The following is a 23,604-nucleotide window of genomic DNA, read 5'->3' as shown; positions in this document are numbered from 1 at the left end:
GTGTTATATTAAAAATAAAATAATAATAATAATAAAATATTTATTTAATTGATGTACAACGTAACTAGGTATAGGAAAACATTAGCGTGCTAAAAGTGCGGATTCAGGCAGCGTTTTGAATGCGTTTGACGAGTTAAACTTTGACCCAAGATATCTGGGAATGGACGACTTGCGTTGTGACGGTGACTGGACCCGACTATTTGGCGGCGCCGGTGACGGCGTCCGATGATTGGTAGGCGGCGGAACCCGGACATTTGGACGGCCAGGAGTTTGACAAGGGTCGTGACGGGTTAAGAAGTTTTCCAACGTGTCCCACCCACCTCCAACGCGAACCATCATGTGCGTTCCTTTTAACAACTTTCCGAAGAAAAGAAAAATATCAAACACTAGAGCTGAACACTGGTGCTCATCAGTTCAGTCGGTCACAAAGTGACACTGAAGTAGTAAGCGTAGTAAATAAAGTGGCGTATACATAAATACTTTTATATGGGGGGTTAAATCTGTGTAAAAATACGTTACCTATCACATAATATGTGCGAAAAAAAAAATTGCGTATCGGGGGTGAATGTCAAAAACATTAATTTTTTTGAGGTGAGAAGAATGTCCATACTTATTAAAAAAAGGCGGAAACAAACATTTTTCTTATGATGAAAACTTATTACTCCCAAAGATTTTACTCATAAAACTAATTTAATTAACCTTACCTATACGGCTATACCTTGAAATTACATAAATTATCTATAGACTGTTGAATTTAAATTAGGGTTTCTGTAATTATAATTGTAATATTTAAACTTTAAATATAACAATTATCAATACCTATCTATACACTGATTACTGAGTTATAATGATAGATATTAAAACGTACATGTAATACACATTATTTCAAAATGTATACACCATATAATTAAACTATAAAATTAAATTTCATTTGTACCAATTTGTCTATATTATATTACCTACTGCTAGTAATCCTACTAAGTAATCGGAATGTTTCTATGTACTGCCATTAAAACAAATAAATATATAGCCATATAGGTACCATAAAAAAGGCCATGGGGAGGATCATACCCCTACATCATCCCTACATTGTATACACTCCTACGTAGGTAGTAGGTACAACTCTTAGAAACACTGTATCTTTTGAAGACAACTGAATCAATTCAATGCAGTTAAATAATCATTACCCTTATAAAAACATTCCGGCCATGTATGTTGTATCTTCCTTCTCCTATTTTTTTCAATTTCAATTTTTTCCCTTGACAGCGACACTGCGCGAGAGCTTGTCGACTAGCTTGTTTCACCTATAAAATTAATTGTTTACAAGTGAGTACTAAATCTTTAAATTCACAAATTATAATTTAGATTAAGGGCAGGTGATGGTAAGTAACTAGTAACACATGTGAGTAATTTTACGGGTGCAAGGGTGTGTGCGATTGCATTCCACACGGATCCTAATTTCATAAATTACAGCTAATGTTTTTTTTTTAAATTGATAGATACTCTTCCAAAGCAAATGTTAACATGTTGATGATTTAAGACAATTTTAATAATATTATTTTTGATTTCAAAATAATAAAAAAAAAAAGGAACAATTGTATTACAATAATTTGAATAAATTATATTCTTTTAAGGTCTTTTGTTTGTTGTATTTATGTGTACTCAATTACTGTTAAAATGTGTTATGTTTCAATTGAATAAAATATGCTAGGCAATTTCTATCATATTATTTGAATAAGGTTTTTTGTTAGTTAATTTAGCCCCCCAGAAATTTCAATGGAATTCCGTCTATGTTCCCCGGGCATCCCTAGATCCGGCCCTGACTGTATCAGTAGATACTTGAATACCAGTATCATTAGTAGTATCTTTTAAAAGACTGGCGATCGGCTCTCGTTATGTTCTGGTTGGCTATCGGTAAACATAAATTATATTTTGCATTCAGCGCGAAATTCTTTAACACCCCTGCAGTTGTATACTTGTATAGTGGTAGGTACCTACCTAACTTATAAAAAAGATACATAATATTTCTCTTTTTACTTTGTAATCAAGTTCACTGAATTTATTGCCGCCTTCGATCGTATAATCGTCGTCTGTAGTGTCCGATTCCGATTTCAAAGTAACCATAGATGTTGCTCCGAGGCTCTCGGTTCTCCTCAATTTGCTCACCGATCTGATAGCCATTGGTATTGCGCTGGTTGAGCTGTAACGTTCGTACGTAAATGATTATTATTGTTATTGATATTTTTATTTTTATATACAAAACAAACCGATGTCTAATGTTAGGAGTAGATATAATTTTTGTATCGGGACCACCGTTCTGCTCTCTGGCTTCTTCGGCGTCGATTTCTTTTTCCATTTGCACCAAGCCCGGTGGTTCCAGACCAAAACGAGAAGCCAAGCGGGACACTTCCATGAGGCACAATACAACATTACGAGGTTTGTTCTGCAAAACTGTGTTAAGACGAAAAAATATTAAAGTAATACGTATATCTTCGAAACGAATCAAAACGTGTGCGAATATATTATTACACGTGGTGTATTTATGTCGGGGCCGCAGGATGCAACTAACTGTCCAAGTTTGGGGAGCCACAGTACTTCTATCATAATATTAAAAAACCTGAGAAATTGTTTATTTATTTTTAATCAAACGAAGCCTCAAAATGTTAATTTTTAAGTTTACAGTATATTATTGTTTTAATTAAATGTAAAGTACCAAGTAAAGCAATTATATATTATTATTGTTACCTATTACTTATTAGTTATTAGTAATATTTTATTTTTTTATTAGCTATTCTAACAATAGATTTTCTAGCATCACTATTTAATCATTTAATTTCTGTGCTTAATGGTGCCTCCGCCTCATCATATGGCCACGAAATTTCACGCTATAATTCCACTACTCATTGAGTAGGTAAATATAAGTATATAACCAGCACTTACCTAGATCGTCACTTTCAAACAGGAGGTGTTGGTGAACACCAAGCCGACGACAAAATTGAATAAATTTTTCCGTATTGTCTCTTGAGAAAAAACTGTGCCTTGCTGCCGACTCAAAACAACGTGAAGATATTGTCGGTAACTCCTAAAAATTAAATTTTCGTTATTGCTGTTTAATAATTTATAATTTTTCAAATAACATTTATATTTATAAGGAATTAAGTTGAATTTTAAACACATAACTGAATAATTATATTACTATAATCGTTTAAAAATAGTGTGGTCCAATCATTTTTACATGCAAACAGCTGATCAGTTAACACTTTTCAATTAGTGTATACCTCCACTATACAATTGTACTTGAATTGGAAAAAAATAGAAGGTGGATGCAAAACTATCAAAAACCGTGCGTACGGCGTAACTGAAGATTTAAATTTCTTTTTGATTAGGATATAATAAAAAAGTATTACTAAAATACTTTTTTTTAAAAAAGGGGTACTCCGTCACCCCTGCTCATCATGGGTATGAGCCACATTTAGTTCATTGTTACACCCACGTTGCAGGTAAATTAATTTCAAAAATTATCAAAATCGTATAAAATGCCTAAAGACTCAAGTTGGACCACGCTAGTTTTAAAACATTATTTTATGTTTTCAATAAACATAAAAATCAACGTACGCCTTTATAATGTCCCATAAGTATAGACTCATGTGCTAAGCACTCGATTGTCTTTGCTAAGCGACACAGTATGACACCATTGTCCAACATATCCAAAAGATTAATCGCATTTAACCAATCGATATCTAAAAACAAAAAGATTAAATCAAACATTTTTATAAAACTGTAATATATTATTATTATTTAAATTGTTTTGTTTTATTTTGTATTAAATAATGTATAATTTAATACATCACAGAACAATAAAGATAATTTGCTTCGTTGCTTATGACTATAGAACCTAATACCTATATACTTGTATATTAACAATTAACACCTACATTTAAGATTCTGCATGAACAATAAGTAGAAGTAACAGTAGTAACATGACTTCAGTAGGTATACTATATTATGTATTTTATGTACTATGTGTCAATGACGAGCCCTAGCTAGAATTTGGGCCTGCACGAATGCCTTAATACATATTGTGGTATATAAATTATTATTTTTTGATTGGTTTTTGTGGAGTTTTATTATGTAGGTACCTATACAGTATACATACGTTATATACCTATTTGAGCACAATTTTTAAAAAAGTTGCCATATATCCATTTGCGAAAACCACAAGTACAAAATTCAAATCGACCCCTTTTGTTGTCTTTATTTTATGCAGACCACATTTAAATTGGTAATATAATATCATGAATCTAAACACGCATACCTATTTATCACATAGGTACCGCCTATATTACGTGTTTCCCCCCAAAAATATATATTTCCTATCCTGTAAATATAAGTTTCGTCCATAGTATATAATTGAGTTATATAAGTACATATAAGCAACCCGACTAATAATATCTGCTTCAGTTGACATTTTCTCAACTATGTTTTGCTAAAATCGGTCCAGTTTTAGGTTTAGTGTACCTACAGGATAACTCACCAAGCATGCTCGTCCACATTTTTTCTTTTAATAATTAATTTTTTCAAATCCTGATGTTTGGTACTTTTAAATACACTCGGGTTACATTTTAAAATTCTTGATATTTTTTCTACTATACATTTTTCAATTGATAACCTCTCCCCCATCCCCTTTTCGACTGTAAATTATTTAGCGAATAATTTTTCTAAACACTTTGATGTATCAGAATCAAAATTATTCGTACAATTAGTTTTTGAGTTAATTAATTTTGCGGGTGTACTAAAGATAATCGATCAATATTAATGGATTTGGAAGATATAGGGCTATGGTTAGTATAATATATAATAGGCAATAGCTGTTACTCAATTTTACATTTAAATAGAATTGCTTTATTAGCCGAAAAGACATAATATAATACATTATAAATGTATAACTATTTTATTATATGTAGGTAACCAATGGCATCTTAATAATAAATTAATAAAATACCTAATATTCGATTATCGTGAGCTGAAACAAAATCCTGTGTGAACCACCCTATATTGACCTAAACTCTCCCTGAGTCTCAAGGAATTTAATTATATCTAAGATATCTATTTATATAACTTTTAGTAAAAACAGTGGTTTCTAAGTCTATAGAAGACCTGAAGACGAACAATCAATAATCATTCAATGTAATATATTAGACAAAAGATAAGATATGATTTAATCAATATCTAACCTAACCTATTTTTAACATTTTTAATATTTTACTCGGAAACAACTTTTTATGGTAAGGTCAATGATTAGGTAATTAAAACTAATCGAGAAAATGTGAAGAACATTTATTTTATCAATAAATGATCATCCTGAGCTATTTTTAATCGCATTATATTTTGTAACTATTTATTCTTATACATTAATATTTATAATATATAAATATACCTTATATACCAAATTGTATAGGTACTATGATTAAATTGTGCCGTTAAAATTGTCTTATCTCAATTGTGTTCTATAGTTCTACTTCACTACCGTCATAGTACCTATACGGCTATACCTACCACCTACGTGGATGCTTTTGTAAACTTTAAAATGCTTATTAAGTTATAAATAATAATAAGTTAATAAAATATCCTTTATAAACTATGTAGACTATAACTATGAACTAACTATGTAGTCCATCCAAAAGGTAAAAACCGATATTTATAATACGACAACAGTTAGGTAAAAAAAAATATTTATTTTTTCTCTAATGTTTTGATAAAGGCAAACATAATTATTCTTTCGTATTGGCACAAGCTTATATAGCTTTTTACGCACGAGACAACATACTAACTCTTTATTTTACTATAGTTTATACTCTGTAGTTATAACTAAAATTAATATTTATTAATTATTCTTATTTTAACATTTTAGATTTTGAGTGGAACGACGAATGTATTGATTTTACAATGATGTGTGTTTTTTTATTTTTTTTTTTGTGTCTGTCATCACTTTTTAGGACGGTAAAGTGCTTGGATTTTTTTCAACAGTATCTTTTCTGATAGGAAAGTGAATCTAGTTGGTACTTGGGGGGGGGGGGGGGCAAAAGTAAAAATTTCCTAGTAGTTTTCAAAAGCGACGTGAAAAATAAAAGAAAAATTATGGAAAAACGGGAATTTTTACGCAAAATCTGTTTTTGAGAAAATTGATTTTGGTTTTTGGTGAAACTCTAAAACAAATGATTGTAGGTACATGCAATTTTGACTGAATGTTTATATAAGCATTTTCTATACACCATAAAATTTTTCGAATATTTTGACTTATTTTGTGCTGTTTACGGATATTTTCAGTTTCCATTTTTTTTAGTTTTTTTTTCTATAAGTATTAATAAAATTTTATTTGTTGGTTAAAAAAGCTTGAAAATTTAATAGAAGGCTCCTAGGTTATTGTTTCAAAGGCAGATGAAAAAAATTAAAAATCCTTATTCACAGTTTTTATTTATAAGCATTTAAAGTTCAAATTTTGACAAAATACGGAAAAATCACGAAAATTAGCAAATTATTTTGAGTTGAGAATTCATAAAAATTTTTATTTTTAAATCTAAGATTTGAAAATTTAATACAATATTATCCATAAGTTTGTCTACTTTTATCAAAAAAAAAATTTTTACAAGAAAGTAAAATTAAATTTTTATGAGCGTTTGAAATTCAAATTTTTACACCATTTGATATTCACTCGATATCTCATGTAACGATTTTCTTATTTTGTTGTAATTAAAAAACGTATGACTGTAGATACTTGAAACTTTCACTGAATGTTTATATTAGCATTTTCTATACACGATAATTTTTTGAAAATAATGTGACTCTTTTTGAGTTGTTTACGGACATTGTCAGTTTTCAATATTTTTAGTTTTTTTTTCTATTAATATCAAAATTTTATTTGTTGGGTAGAAAAGCGTGAAAATTTAATGCAAGGCTCCTGATATATTGTTACAATAACAGTTGAAAAATATTAAAAATACAGTCACAATTTTTTTTTAAAGGCATTTAAAGTTCAAATTTTGTCAAAATTTAATAATTATTTTGTAGTTAAAAATTTATAAAATGTTCAACTTTTATAGCTAAGGATTGAAAAGTTATTTTAAAGTTCCTATACTTATTCAACTAGGTCTAATTTTTTCTTTCTTTGTTGTTCTATTCCACAACATTAACTATATAGTACCATATGGTAGAAATAATCTCATTCACTGTATGATGTACATGGGTTACGAGCACCTAGGCTTCTCTTAAATAGGTACTGCAATGTTTATTACCATTTTTCATTTTTTATTTACATTATTACTATTTTTATTTGATCCATTCTATTGTTTGCTTACTCTAAAGTCAATGTTATTTTCAGGGCTTGAAACCGGAAATAGTTTTCTTGTCAAGCCTGCACCGAAAGTTTGGTTTTCGAGAGCGGTTAAAGCGTCCTTTTTCCGTCCAGCGGGCATAAACATTTTAATAAGTCAGAAACTGCGCGTTCAAATTTTTATTTAGGTATATCATAGGTTTTTATTTAAAACAGAAGTTTGTATCACCACTGAACATTCTTGAAATGAAGTACCTACTTATTTGAAAATATGACCTTTAAATATACTTGGAAATTCCAAAAATCTGAATTTTAATAAATGCATTATTAAAGTAAAAAGGGGTAAGCATGATTGGTTAATCATCCTGTATTGATGTACATTTTTGCAGTGGAAAATACAATAAATTAATTGCTCGGATAATCGGGAGATATAATAATAGGCGAAGGGAACTTTACTTATTAGATAATTATTACAATAATAAAAAGGGCCCAATATGTATAAAATATTAATAATATTAAGTAAAATATAAGATGGACAATATACTTTGAAAACTTTATTATAAATTATAATAATATAATAAGTAATAGGTTATGTAATAAATCTTTTATAATTTTGTATAAAAATGTATTGTATAAAAAATGATTTATAATAGTATAAACATATTATTAATCATTAAACAGCCATAATATAGTTACAAATTTTAATATGTAGGTAATAGGTATACATATTGAAATAAGTAGGTTGTAGGTAATAGGTATACATATTGAAATAAGTAGGTTGTAGGTACCTACCTGAATACCTAAAATATTTATAAATGTTCATCTCAGATACCTATAAACTATAGTAAAAAAAAAAAAAATTCCCCGTGGAAAAAAATCCCGTCATATTAATAATTTATTATCTGATTATAATAATATTATATCAATTATTTATAAGAGTTACCTATAATTATTTTAAACGTGACGTATTATTATTACACATATACTACTTATGGTGTATGCACTATGCTTGATTGAAATTGAGTTTTGTGCATTTTAACCGATTTATTATTTATATACACGATGAGTGTCGGACGTCAGTACCTAATACCTATATAGAACATAGTATGCATATATTATTAAGAGTAGATAGGTCATAGGTACCTACCTAAAAGCTTTGACAGCTATATCATTAGCCAAAATTTACATTAGGTAACTTAATTATATACTTTTTTCTACTATACAATAGGTATACATTTTTTAAAGTTAATTACATAAATACATAATATATTGTATTATTTTTATATTTTAGTATCAAAACCGATTGTTTTAATGTTCCACAGGTACTTCTTCCTTTGTTTAAGAGTGGTTTAGAATGTTTCTTGTCGTGTCGAATTTCGGGCTATGTATGACTGTAATGTTACATATTATTGTGAGGGGTTCGTCACATTGAATACAGTACTACAGTAGGGTTGTTCGTGTTTTATTATGTTTATATTATATGGGTGCGAGGTCGGTGTGCCCGGTTCTTGATCATGTTTATAATTATGATGTCTGAACGACGAGATATTATTATATTATACTATATTATTAATAATTAACTAATTATTCGTATAAAAAACATAATAGATATACCTACTATAAAGGGAATAGAAACTTCACTAACGAATAAAAATAGGTAGTTACTGAAATAAATTATTATGCATAGAGGGCGTTTTTTCACTCCTTCAATTTTCCATTTGACCTTGAATGGGTGGGATTGGTGACGTCACTCCAGGGATGCTGTGACTGGGTTAACCAGAATAATATTGATTCCACCCTCTTGGTTGGACGTTATATTTTCACTGTTTTGATATTATTTGTACCTAGCTGGTTATTTGTAAGTGGAATCATTGAAATCAGTTTCACAATATTAAAAAACCGCTATAAATCTACGAAAAAAAATATAAAAACATCCATAATTTTGTTCCACTAATAATAGATAGGCGAGAAGGATAGAATAGTAAATCATGAAGGCCTCTTTTGTCATGGTTGTGTTCATTTTTTATTTTTATTTTTTCTTATTGTTACTATTATTATTATTATATATTTTTTTTATACGTGACATTTCAAAGTCCACCAACAAATATACCACTAGTTATAGATATACCTATAAAGTGTAATACTCTTCATGCCACCTGTACCTATACTAGACTTGATACGACGCCATAAACATATTGTATGTTTATATAGGTACTTACTACGTTATACCTTCAAAATATATTCTAGGCAAAAATGATGTGACCTTTTTGACTGGAATAGCTGCAAGATCGATTTTTTTATAATGGGAAAACAGGAGGTGACTATACAAACTATTTAGGCCAACGAATCCCAAACTCACGAACTCTTGATTAGTTTCTACAGTGATCGTACAAAATTAAACAATTATTATAATATATACATGTCATTATAAGGAAATGTTATAACATTAAAACGTGAAAATGTGTACCTAATGTGTAATGAAATTAAGTTCCATGAATTGACCAGTATAAAATATTTAAGTATTAACATATTTTAATTAATAAGCAGAAAAAAATAATTAGAACCTAAATGTAATTTTAATTTTGTTACATTATTAATTTATTTATACAATCTGTAAATTTATTTTTTACAATAAGTACAAGCGCTGTGGGAGTTGATGGGTGGGTGGCTTGAAAGAAGAATCCATCCAGTGAGCTTCTTGAATTTTAATTTAATTTTTAAATTTAAATATTATAACAGTTAATTTTGTTTATAAATTATAATATATAATTCTGTAATATACCCAACTACATAATATAGATAGAATAATATGTTATTCATAATTGTAAAAACATTTATTAGTTATCAATTAGATCATTTTAAATCAAATGTATTTTTTAAAAAATGTAAATAAGACGTATATTATATATCCGCACTCTACAGGTATAAAATAATATAATGATTAAATAATATATTATTATGTGTTTATATTATATAATATATTATTATGTTCTCTCAATCACAACGTTAATTTTATGAAAAATTCGAGTAAAAAATTGTTCTTACGTTTATATTTACGCATACAAAGTGTACATACGCATATTTATTTTAATAACTTGAATTGCAATATGATATGTTTAATATTTTATCTTTGGTGTCCAAAGTTCAAAGATTAATTTTATAACAGTAATTGTATTATGTCCAACATTCCTAAATAAGACTATTAATACTTATTGGATAATATGAAGCTCATAAAGTATCAAAATCGCACAATATTCTTTTATTCTTGTCATTCCTGTTTATGTATTAATACATGTAACCTATTATATTATATGATAAATAAACATATTTTAAGAAATTTGTTTCATGTTAGCTAACCATTCTACTTAAAGCTAAATATAATAACGACAATAACCAATTGTATACATTATTATACATTTATACCTTATACCTATTTATGCACTACATTTTATTTTATATTATGCCAAATAGTTTTGTAGATATAACGATACTTAATACAACAATATAGCGTGACATATGGCTTCAGAAACATCGTAAAAATGATATTCATGGGTTCGTACCTGTACATTCAACATCACGAATGCCTACAATATTTAGTTTCCCATTTACTGACGAATCCCTTTCGCGTGACTCCCACCGAATCAAACAGTACCTACCTATAGCAAAATATTATAATTTAATTCGGCATGATTTTCTTTAGAAACGCTTTTACAACGACCTACCTATAAGTATAGGGGCACGGCGTACACGTAATTTAAACACAGTTTAAGTTATATAACATAGGCATTGGTTGAAATTCCGTGTTGAAATTGTGTGATTTTATATATTTAAATATTTATCAAATATTATTATTATAACTTATGATAATGTAAGCATATGATAATATATCTACTATACATAATGTAGAAATGCACCATAGAGCAGTAGGGCAGTGCATGTACCTGAGGCATATAACTAATATACTGTAGGTATGTACCTAGTACCTATTAATAGTTATATAATAAGATACCAACTACCCGTAATTAAATTATTTTCCTTGCTCCATAAAATAAAAACTAATGTACACGTATACAGCCTTACTATACATGTATAATACCTATATAAAAATATTATGTCTGCATAATGGTGTCTACTGTCTATTGCTGTGTCATATTAACTTATCACTTATCTTATTCCTGTCACTAAATTATATTTTTAAAGTTTAATTTTTGAAAAACTATAATTGTGACTACAATTCATTATAATTAACATTATTCTTTGAATACCTATAACCTGGACTAAAAAAAATCAAATTTTGCTTTTCATATGTGTATACCTATTTTATAGTTTAACAATTATAGGAATAATAAATTTTATGAAAACATTTGAATTTATTAATTTAATAATATATTATATCGAGAAAGCTCCGATCCTATCCTATAATTACGGAAAAATAAGAGATACATTTTAACACAATCATCTACTTTAAAAGTTAAAACATAAATCTTAAATTGTTATGTAAGATATAATATTATTTCATATGTTCATATAGACATAGAAGTTACCTACGTATACTATACCTGACAGCTGGTAGGTAAGTCGTAAGTAGCTGCATTATAAGTTATAACATAAAATTGTACCAAAGTAATAGATACTACACTCTGTAGCCTGTAGGTAAATTATAAGTAATAATAGTAATAATTAATAACGATAAAATTTAATTCTGATATTAATTACAACACTATATTCAGAAACTAACATCAAAAATCTTTACTTACCCAAAGATTTATTGATCCAGTCTGCTAAATCTTCTTGTAATGGTAGAAGCTGACGATTTTGACTGTCTACTATTTTGCCTTGATACTGTTCCAAATATTCTTGATCCGTATCAGTAGAAGGGATCCTATGATCAATGAGGATACCCTTCTGTTTCGCGTCCATTTTCTTAAGTGATGAACGCGAAGGAATCTTGGATCATAAATGTTGTTGTATGGATGTACTATAAAATACAATGATTAAAATATAAGGTTAAAAGTCTGGGTACCTACTACCAGTATACGAAAAATACTGTTAATTATTATTTGTTTCCATAAACTAATAATAAACAGGTTAGTTATATATAACTATAGGGACTATAATTTATTTAGTATTAATCAGAATATGCCTTATTTCCGTTTTAATTTAAACAGTTCGAAGTTCCTCCAGAGGGAGAATTCTTCGTATTTTAAAACATATTTCTTCACACACTCAGGTATTGTTTGTTACAATATATTGTAAAACATAGTTGATTAAAAATTTTAATTGAAACAAAAAATAAATCGGGGAGTCCCTCTGCTGTATTTTAGGTGATACTAGGATCCATTATCGACAGTGTACCTAGTCATTAAATATAAAATACTTATGCCAGTACAACGGATATTATGTTCAATTTGAATTCATTCCACATTAACACACGAAAAAGATTTCTAAGGACATTTTATAATTATTTTATAACAAGTTAGTACTAGGTAATAGTAACAAAAATTCCGATAAAAAGCTTAAAATTAGTTTAAATATTTTGAAAATGTATGGAAAATTATAATTTAAGTAAAAGTGGAATATTTTTACAAATAAAAATTTTTAGAAGATAAATAGTTATTATGCGTTTGAATAACCAATTAGGTCAAAATTTGAACATCAATCAGTAATAAACAATTTATATGACTTTATGCAAACTATTATTTTTAAAAACTGTATTACTTTTTTAAGCTTTGTGCGCTTGTGATGTGTTAAAATTAAAAATTGCATGCATTTTTAACTACAAAATAATTAAAGGGGGGACGGAGTGGCCGAGGGGACTATGGTGTCGGTTCCAACGCGTACCGTCGCCGGTTCGAATATCGACCACGGGCGGCTTTTCTCTCTGGGAAGGCAACTGTCTTGACCGGGATGGCAGAAACCTACAGGTGCCCAATTTGAAATTCTGCCAAAGCCAAAACACACGTGTTTACCAACCTACAGTACCCCCCCCCCCCTACAAACAAAAAACAAACAGCTAATGGCCATAGTTGCCGGGCTTAATGATCAATAAAATAAAATAAATAAATAATTTACATATATCCGTGATTTTGATGAATGCTGTAAAAAATTGAATTTAAAGGCTTATAAAAAAAATTGTAATTTGTTAATATATGTATTTTTGAGATTTTTTACTGCTTTAAGAAAACAACTTCTGACTTTATGAGGAAGCATTTAAACTTGTATTTAACTGTTAAGGACATGTTATATGTAGGTATTTATGTGATTGGTTAAAATTAGTATAGTCGACGTTTAAAGACCTTTCGTTCTAATTTCTAAAAATGTAGCTAAATATATTTCATACAGACACAACGTCATAACTCATAAATTTAAGATCATTGATAAAAATATTAAACAATAGTATATTTTAGTATACTTTTTATAGTTTTATACAGCGTGATTCAATATTTATAAGTATTTAAATGATGTTTTTTTTTTTGGAGTTATTAACAAGTTAATAGAATTTTATATTTTTTATGATTCTTAATATTATGTTTCGCACTTTCTCAGTAACCCGAGTAGTATCAATAACTTCTATAATATTCAAATACAATTATATACCTATACCTAACTAATTTTGAATTAAAAAAAATATAAATCTGATATTTCATTGCATTAACCTACTATTCATTGATAGTACGTTATTATAAAACCCAGTAGTTGGTTCTTCTCTTCCCCCCCCCCCCCATTGACATTTTCCCGCTTATATAAGGCATAAATATAATATTTATAGGGTTCGGGACTTCTTGTATTAGCATGTTTTTTGTAGTGGTTGTAAATGATTTAAGGTAACTAGTTTAACAATGTCCAAAACATACAATAGTGCACTATCCGTTATAACAATCAATATATATTCGAATTAGTAAACCCGTATATAAATTATTTTTATCATGTGTATACCTACTTAATTTTTAGTTTTTTATTTCCAAAATTGTAATATGTTTTATGCATTTTTCAAAAATATTATAAAAATCTAGCTGCATATATTTAAGCATATTTTGACCATTTTGACTGCATATTTCGATAATTTTTAGTGCATCAATGAACAAATCCCTATTTATTTATATAAGAAAACTGTAAAAACTTGATTTAATTTATACTTCCCCCCCCCCCCTATTTTATAATCCTAGATACGCCACTGAATTAAAACCAAAATGTAGGTATCTACTATCTAGTATCTTCTAATTTTTACGATTCTGTTTTTCGTTTAGAACCGGCAACGTCGCAACGATATAAAAATAATATGTATTCATTCTTGTTTTATTATTAAATTAACAATAATAAACAAAAACATTTAACAATAATTCGTTTCATTTGAAATTTGAATAAACTATCATTAATAATTAACTATTTTTAAAATCCGTTCTTTATTTAACATAATAATACAATCATATTATTATCATTTCAAACTACAACAAACTTGGATATACCTCATACGAGTCATACGCTAGTGGTTAGCTTATTCGTGACAATATCAAATTGCCTTAAACAGTTAAACTACAATAGTTCTTCACCAATCTTATATTTCCTTTTTGTTAAACTTCATAACTTTTAATTCATATATGATGCGGGCGCTGTTAAGTGAACGTTTGACCCAGTTGTCATGGACAGTTAACAATTTGGTGAAAATGAAAAAGCGAAAAGCGTTATAAATTTGATGGTCTACTAAATCAAACAGCATTTTAAAGTCATACAAACCAAGTATTCATTAAAAAAATTAATTACCTTTTTTAGTAGGTAAGTTGCTAGTTAGGTAGGTAGCTAATCCCCGAAACCATTCAACCGATTTTAATGACATTTTGCAAATGTCTCTTGCTAATTTTTTTATTGCAAATTTCAGAAAAGATTTTGAGATTTACCATGGACATTTTTGTTTATAAATGGTTGCTATTGTTAACAGCTTACATAGTATAATACTATAATAATTAATAGTAATAGGAGAAATTAGTATTTGAAAATTGTTGCCAATAATGGTTACTCAGGCAGATGAGGTATAAGCATCCATCAAATCGTCGCGTTTATGGTTTCAAATAAAGAAATTAGGTATATCTTAAGACAAATATGAGAGTTGAATATATGTTTGGAATTTGTAGCTTATATAGGAACTCAAAAACTACTTAACCGATTCTGCGAAAATTTAAAATCGTTCTTGGAGATATCACGAAAATTTAGAGTAATTTGAACCACGTTTGATTTATATCAAGTGCTATAATATCCAATCCACTGCAGGTGAATTGTCAATCTCAGTCGTATTAGTTCACAAATCAAGGTACACTGACTCAAATTTCACCTCTTCACGGTCGAAGTCGGGTTATACTATACAGTTAAAAATGGATGTTGGTTCATCCGAAGTAAATAAATTCAAAAACTACTGGACCGTTTTCAATAAAAGTTATATTAATTAATTCCTTGAGACTTCGAGGTTGTTTAAATCTTATTTTTTCAACTCCTACAGATAACTAAAGGGTGCAGCTCATATTAGATTTACGTCTTTTTATAAATATATTTATTAAAAATATTAATCTTTGGCCCGGATAACGTCGGAATACAGCCAGTAAATATAAAATGCAATACATTGGATACTATATCACCATTCACCGTATTGCTAAGTATATATTTGTATCATAATTATTATTAATTGATTCAAGATCATAATTTATTTGTTGTTTTTATTTCATTTTTATATATAAATGTATATATGTATACATATATGATATTTGCATTTATTTCCTGCTTGAAATTAAATACCAATATACACATTTTAATGTACCGTACATATAGGTAACAATAAATTGGTCTAGATTCTGTAATAAGTAACAAATATTCATTTTGAATTATTGTACTGTTGTTTGTTTTAGTTGTGCTGTGTTAAAATAAAATTTAGAACTCTGACTACCGTAACATTTCCATAACTCTTATAAATTATTTTATTTGTATAAGTTTAAGTTTAATGAATGTGTCTTAAAATACAACCCTATTTTAAATCTGGTTTTAATTGATTTTAAGCGAGACATTTTTTAACGTCGAACTTAGATATTTTCATCCCGTGCTAAAAAACAGAAATGGTTCAAATTCCTTTTAAAATAACTGACAACAAATTTAGATTTCTTAGGATATACCTAGGTTATTTAAACTACAGAAACGAATTGTTCAAAAACTAAAATATACACTCGATTTTTACTTTTTATGTGAATTTTTTAGTAAAATACCTAATTTGTATTTTTCTTTAATATTAATCAAACAAATTACATTAGACAACAAAACCTGCGTGGCATGTGCGAGGACCTTGAATATTTTTAATCCAACCCTTTCAGATTTCTGTCCTGAATTTTTGAGTTACTCAAGTACCCAGGAGCTAACTTAAAGAAAAATCACTCAGAGCCCCTTCAAAAAATAATAATATAATATACATTATAATTTTGAAAAAAAAATATTTTGGGGCTTGACCCCCCTAAAACATTTTTCCTATTTGCACCACTGTACCTACATAAAATATAATATAATATTGACAAATTAACCAAAGAAATTAATTTAATTTTGTTTTTTTTTCAATTGTACTATAATATGTAATTTGTAGGTAATTAAAATATTTTTTTTTAATATGTATTTACAAATTCAGTAAGGATATGGATTTTCTTAATCAACAAATTATGTTGACTGTTGCGCAATGAAAATACGATACATAGATATGTATAATGTATATTACATTATACCATTGAAAATAACACTTAGAAAGTGTCTACTAATCAATTTGTTTCGGCTGAATCTATTTTCTATCAATAAAATGTATAAAAACACGGTAGAATTGTGTTGATACTGGAAAGAAAAACGTGTCAGTTGCTTGTGCAGGTAAGTTCATTTTCCACTGTACGGTCTACCTAGCACGGGATTGTGTCAGTATGACACCCAAACTATCCTATCAAACGCTCGGTTTCCCATGGATTATATTATATAAATTGACCTATATTTTTTATAATAACATTTTGAGATTTAATTGCGATTAAAATAAAATATATCTATGTGAAAGAATGTAGGTACCTACCTAAGCAATTTTCTTTTTATAATATCATAATTTTTAATTTAATTTTGTTTACCAATCCAATTATTAAAATTAAAAAACCTAATCAGTAATCATCAAATTATTTTTGTTAGGAATACCTACAAAAGAAATATTTATCTATATATATTAAAAAAATCTAAATTTAATTTTAACCTATAATTCACATCTATAATTCACAAGTATGTTATTAAAATAATATGTGTAACCAACTGGACCAATTATAGTTGTACTAATTCTTTATATATATTTAAAAAATAATAATTTAAGGTAAGTAGCAGGAACTTATTTATTTTACTACTCATTATGTATATTACATTATATATTATATATAAAGCTATGCGATTTAAACACAGTATTTTTCTATATTTATGTAATATACTATCTATACGACAAATATTAAAAATTATAGACATTATGACAATAATTTGAACGTGATTTTTTTAAAATCATTTTAACACGGCATGTGTGGCTGTAAGAAAAAAGTATCCATCACGTTTTTAATATAAGTACCCCAAGGTTGTCACATCATATAATTGGAAGCATATTTTTCATACTTTTTTATACTCGACATAATAGTATCTAGTCTCATTTTAGGCATGACGAAACAATTGCTGTCCGAACATCATTACATTGTCAAACTTCATAATATATATATGAATGGGGGAGCTGGATCCATGCGTACACCTTCATTGTAACCCAATAAATCAAAATATTACAAACGCAAGAACAGTTATAATGTATTTCTATTACTATACATAATCTATTATATAAGATGTTATTTTCTATGTAAACGACATTCATATAATATTATAGTCTTTATTTATATTTTTAATATTTTGACTTAATATATTATGCCTAGTAATCAGTATACCTACACAATGCCAAGAATAACCGACATAAAATGTTATTATATCGTCATCAAAATTTAAATCATAATGAATTTAGTTCTACACTATATAATTTATAGAAACTAATTATTATATTCCAAGTTTGAATAAATATTTTCAAATAATAGTTCCTTTCAAGACAATTTAATTTTAATGATATAATATTATACTAACGATAAATTTCATGTCAAAAACCCTTAAACCCACATCAAAACCGAAATTTATAAGTTTCCCAAATTAAAAATGTATGAATATAGTTCAGTAGGCACTATAGTAATATAATGTAAAAAATATAAAAAATATGTATTGTAGTACTTAAAAATAACTAGATGTTTAAGTATACCTATCAATATATGAAATTACAACATTAGGTTACGTACTTCCTAAAATAAATTTCTTATTTTGTACATTTGTTCAACAATTTTTTTAGTTAACTGAATATTAAAAACTTTGAAATTATACATTCATACATCGAATTCGAATTTAAAGTATATATTTTTAATTTTTAACTATTAATAAATTACATGCAATGTAAGTTTTACTCACTTAATTGATATTGAACTTTCCATATTAGATACTTTGGTACTGATCTTGAACGTTGATTGGAAAATTGTACCAGACATAGTTTTATTGCAGCGATGATCGGAAGAACTACGAAAATCACACGAGCGCGCGGCGATGGAAACTGTATTATGCTGTGTTTTGGCGGCTCGGGAATAGGAAAACTCCGGAGAAATTGAGTAAAACGCTCAGTGCTGCCTCGTGTTACAACTACAATATTTTGTTGCATGCGTATACCGTATATACTACCGTCCCATTATATTACAATATATAAATAAGCGATGTACAGAAAGGCTTCTTGTAAAGAAGCCCCAACATCCAAATTGTTTCTTCTTGAGTTTTTTGCTTATTTATTATTTATTATACTCTTACAATTTAAATATATACATATATAATATATAATAATATGTAAACTGCCAAACACGTTAATATTTACGTTTACATTAAATAGTGTTAATTTTTTTATTGATTAAAAAATAGATAAACATTAATTTAATCCACCAGTTACAAAATAAACAAATACAAATTATTATCCAATTACAACAAATAATTAAATAAATCATAGTCCTAATGATAACCATTGACAAAACTAGTGGGGGTGGTGGGGGTGCATGTTTAATTTTAGAACGCGCTATAGAGCTAAGCTAAGCTAAGATCTCTAAGCTAGCTAGTTCCAAGATATTACAATTATTTTTTTTAATTAAATATTATTATCACAATTTTATTGAATATACCTAGTAATTAAAATAGTTCCTAAAATACTCTTGTTTGGTTGTTATTGGGAATGAATACTAGGTGTTTAATTTATTTTTATTTATAGGTAGGTACTCGTAATATCTTTGGGATGACTTAAATATTTTTAAGGGCTGATGCATCAAATACATATATTTCAAAATTTTCAAAAAACCGTTGTCACTGCAGCGTATGTATCTACAACAAACTAGGTACTACCTAAACGGCTAGACTACATTAGACTAACCTAACCTAGGAAGTTTCGGTGTAGCTAGTCATTCGGTAGGTCCATGATGGCTAAAATATACTATATAATATAGGCAATTGCAATAGTACCCCCACTATATATAATTTTCTCACGTTAAAGAATTAAAATAGCAGCATAAGGGGACATCCTATACTTAAGGCATGCATGGTATACTGTATACCCTTGCGCTTCCATTTTATTTTGTTTGATAACAATATAGGTCTATCTACAATAAATAATCATGTATATTAAAGCCATAACTATAGATCATTGCAATAAATGTGTTTACATTTTTTAATTTCTAAATAATTTTTTATAAGTAACTTAAAAAAAACAGGTGGGTAAGTAGATGTTGCTCTGCTGTGCAATAGATTTCAAGTGAGTCACTGTATAATGGATGGTATGGTATTAAATTTGAATTCTATGATATAATATCATTGTAGGGGAGACCGGGTACAAATGTAACACGGGTCAATTGTAACATCGTTGATTTTCTCCTCTAGGTTAGATTTTAAAATATGGCAAAAATACGACAGTTGTCCCACTGTAATAGCAACTAGTTTCCCTTCATCAATACGGCGATATCATATTGTCCTTATCAGAAAAATAATAAAATACGTTTATCAACTCAGTTTGTAAATAAAATATTTTGTCGTATTTTTTTATTTAAACGTTGTTATTTATTTATAATATCTAGTTACTGTTATATTTATATAAGGAAAGAAGTGTTCTTTAACTTGATTGTCTTGTCTGGTCTGTGCGTAGTAAGTATTTTTTTTTATATTTACTTTCTTGCATAAATATTGATTGGGGACAATTGTAACAGTTAAGCGGGGGACAAATGTAACATTTTATTATTGTTTATTAAATTTATATTTGTAAGAAGCAGTTATTCATTATTCTTTGTTATAGGTAATAGCCATGCCACGAATAAGACAAAGAACAACAAATAGAGGCAATAATAGTGAAGCCATAAAGAAAATATGCAAAAATCTGTATTAAAGAAAATAAATCTGAACGATCAGTTGCAAATCAATTTGAAATTTGCATGATTGAAATGTTTTTTTTTTTTCAATTTAAAATTTCTAATTTCTTTAGACAGGTCAGTGTTTGGTCCATTCAAACAATTTATTAACCAAGAAATGGATTCTTGGATAAAGAGCAACCCTGGTAAAAGGTTTACTATATATGATTTGCCTTCTGTTACTTCTAATGCCCTTGTAAACGCAGCTACACCAAAAAATATTATAAATGGTTTTTCTGTGTCTGGTGTATGGCCATTCAATAGAAATGTGTTTGATGACGATGAATATGCACCATCAACTGTTACAAACATTGTATTAGATAGTACAGATAATATGCTACCTAATGAAACATCTGATAACACAGAAACAGTTATAACAAACATAATAACTGAAACATTAAGTCAACAACCAATAACTATATCACCTGAAAGTATTAGACCTTATCCTAAAGCCTGTTTTTTAATTGTTATGTTTAGTAATAAAGGCTTATACTATTAAAAATCTAATTTTGATTAATATATTATATATGTGTTACATTTGTCCCCTAGTACTGTTACAATTGACCCAGAACCGGGTACAATTGTAACATTTTTTTTTTTTTTTTAAATCAGATTTTACAGATTCACCTGTGGAAGTTAATTTTCAATTTATACATATTTCTTAAGATTACAAGTTACTGAATCAGTTGAGTGCAAGACCAATGCTAAAAAGTTTAAATTTTCCCATAAAAAAATAATAGTATGGAAAATGTTACAATTGTACCCGGGCTCCCCTATACGAAAGACGATTCTGAGCGGTGACGGTTTGTCAGTGTGGATATATTATATTATATTTATATTGTTATTACTTATTATTAATACAGTAAGTAGAATTAATATTATAAAATTAAAACAAAATAGCTAAAATCATTATGTTTGGTTATTTATTAATATGTCATTTCCTTCAAATTTTAACATAAAGTAACTATTGTTATTACTGTGATTTTATATTTTTGAGATTTTTTGGTTACGGAATAACCTACTTATGTGGAACCTTGTTGTAAGTTTTCAATCCTTAGCTATAAAAGTTGAACATTTTATTAATTTAAAAATTTAAAATTTGATAAATGTTGACAAAAATCAAACTTTAAATGCTTATAAAAAAAAATTGTGTTTTAGTATTTTTCAACTGCTATTTAAGCAATATATCAGGAGCCTTTTTTTAAATTTTGACGCTTTTTGACCAAATAAATAAAATTGTATCAACATTCAAAACAAAAACAAATTTAAAAAATTGAAAATTGAACATGTCTCTAAACAGCTCAAAGCAATTCAAGATATTTTGAATATTTTATGGTGTACAGCAAATGCTAATATAAACATTCAGTCAAAATGTCATGTATCTACGGTCAATTGTTTTAGAGTTACACCAAAATCGCGTAAAAATTCCTGATTTTCATTAATTTTTCTTTTGTTTTTCACGGCACTTTTGAAAACTACACCACATTTTAGATTCTGAGTGGAACGATGAATGTATTTTACTTTTGACCCCCAACGGCCCAACGTACCAACTAGATTTCCTATCAGACAAGATACTGTTGAAGAAAATCTAAGCAGTTTTACTGCCCTAAAAGGTGACTGATAACAGACACAAAAAAAATTAAAATATTAAAATATTAAAACAAAAAAAATACACATCATTGTAAAATCAATACTTTCATCGTCCGACTCAAAATCTAAAATCTAAAATTGAAATACATTTTTACTGCAAAATGATGTATACATTTTCGTGATTTTGACGAATTTCGAAAAATGTTTACCTATACTCCGAATTAGGTAAGAAGGAAATTCCTTTAATTTTATGTGGGAATTAATAATGTTTAGTCGTAAGTATATAAGAACTTACATAATGTATGGTTTTACCTGTTATATTTCGAACGTAAGAACTTACATTATTTCTGTCAATATTTTTAAGAAGAAAAATTCACTAAAATGTCTTCCTTGAAAATCTTAAATTTAAACTCGGTTTTGTGGTTTACTTTTTTTCTTGTTACTCGGTACGGGAAATGTGGAAAGTGAATGAATTCGCATAATTTTTGTCAAAAATGGTAGGAATTAAAATTGGGCTTGGTTTTTACTGCAGAAGTGAAGACACCAAAAACTTAACGAGTACACAAAAGTCAACAATTGCTGCAGAAAAATATCACGCATTACAATTAGATAAATTGATTAAATAATACTTAACCTAGCTTATTTCTATAGTTTAAAAGTTAAAAACAAATTATATTATAATAATTATTATACACCAACCAGAATTTTCATAAGTTAATGAAATAAAAAAAGGTGATAAGTGGATGTCGCTCTGCTGTACAGTAGGTTACAAGTGGGTCACTGTAATAGATGGTGTTAAATTTGAATTCAATGATATAATATCATTGTATAAGAAAAACGATTCTGAGCGAAAACGGTCAGTCAGCCTATGATATTACCAAGTAGGTATATTTGATGATACTATTGTGAATAAAGTAATTTATATATAACCTATTTACGTGGAGCCCTGTTTTAAATTTTCAATCCTTAGCCATAAAAGTTAAACATTTTATACATTTTTAACTACAAAATAATTAATAAATTATAAATTTGATAAATGTTGTCAAAATTTGAACTTTAAATGATTATAAAAAAAAATTGTGCGTATGTATTTTTAATATTTTTCAACTGCTATTAGAACGATATATCAGGAGCCTT

The 23,604-nt window shown here is 27.8% G+C and overlaps 2 protein-coding genes across 2 annotated transcripts; one reads left to right on the top strand and one right to left on the bottom strand.

The window, feature by feature from the left end:
- Positions 1 to 23: 23 nt before the first annotated feature.
- On the bottom strand, positions 24 to 19,018 carry LOC132941908 (growth arrest-specific protein 2-like). The gene is made up of 8 exons (XM_061010150.1): positions 18,860 to 19,018; positions 12,088 to 12,308; positions 3,616 to 3,740; positions 2,941 to 3,082; positions 2,268 to 2,451; positions 2,038 to 2,200; positions 1,188 to 1,304; positions 24 to 357 (listed from the first exon to the last, which is right to left on the bottom strand). Exons 2-8 carry the CDS (start codon positions 12,248 to 12,250, stop codon positions 82 to 84), a joined length of 1,170 nt encoding a protein of 389 aa, XP_060866133.1. The 5' UTR covers positions 12,251 to 12,308; positions 18,860 to 19,018; the 3' UTR covers positions 24 to 81.
- Positions 19,019 to 20,480: 1,462 nt separating this feature from the next.
- Positions 20,481 to 21,775, top strand: LOC132941462 (uncharacterized). The gene is made up of 2 exons (XM_061009525.1): positions 20,481 to 20,617; positions 20,766 to 21,775. Exon 2 carries the CDS (start codon positions 20,996 to 20,998, stop codon positions 21,374 to 21,376), a length of 381 nt encoding a protein of 126 aa, XP_060865508.1. The 5' UTR covers positions 20,481 to 20,617; positions 20,766 to 20,995; the 3' UTR covers positions 21,377 to 21,775.
- Positions 21,776 to 23,604: the final 1,829 nt, after the last annotated feature.

The sequence above is a fragment of the Metopolophium dirhodum genome, chromosome 3 (assembly GCF_019925205.1).
Source record: "Metopolophium dirhodum isolate CAU chromosome 3, ASM1992520v1, whole genome shotgun sequence".
Classification (NCBI taxonomy): Eukaryota; Metazoa; Arthropoda; class Insecta; order Hemiptera; family Aphididae; genus Metopolophium; species Metopolophium dirhodum.
The sequence above is the reverse complement of the archived record's forward strand: the minus strand, read 5'-3'. Positions and strand labels throughout refer to the sequence as shown.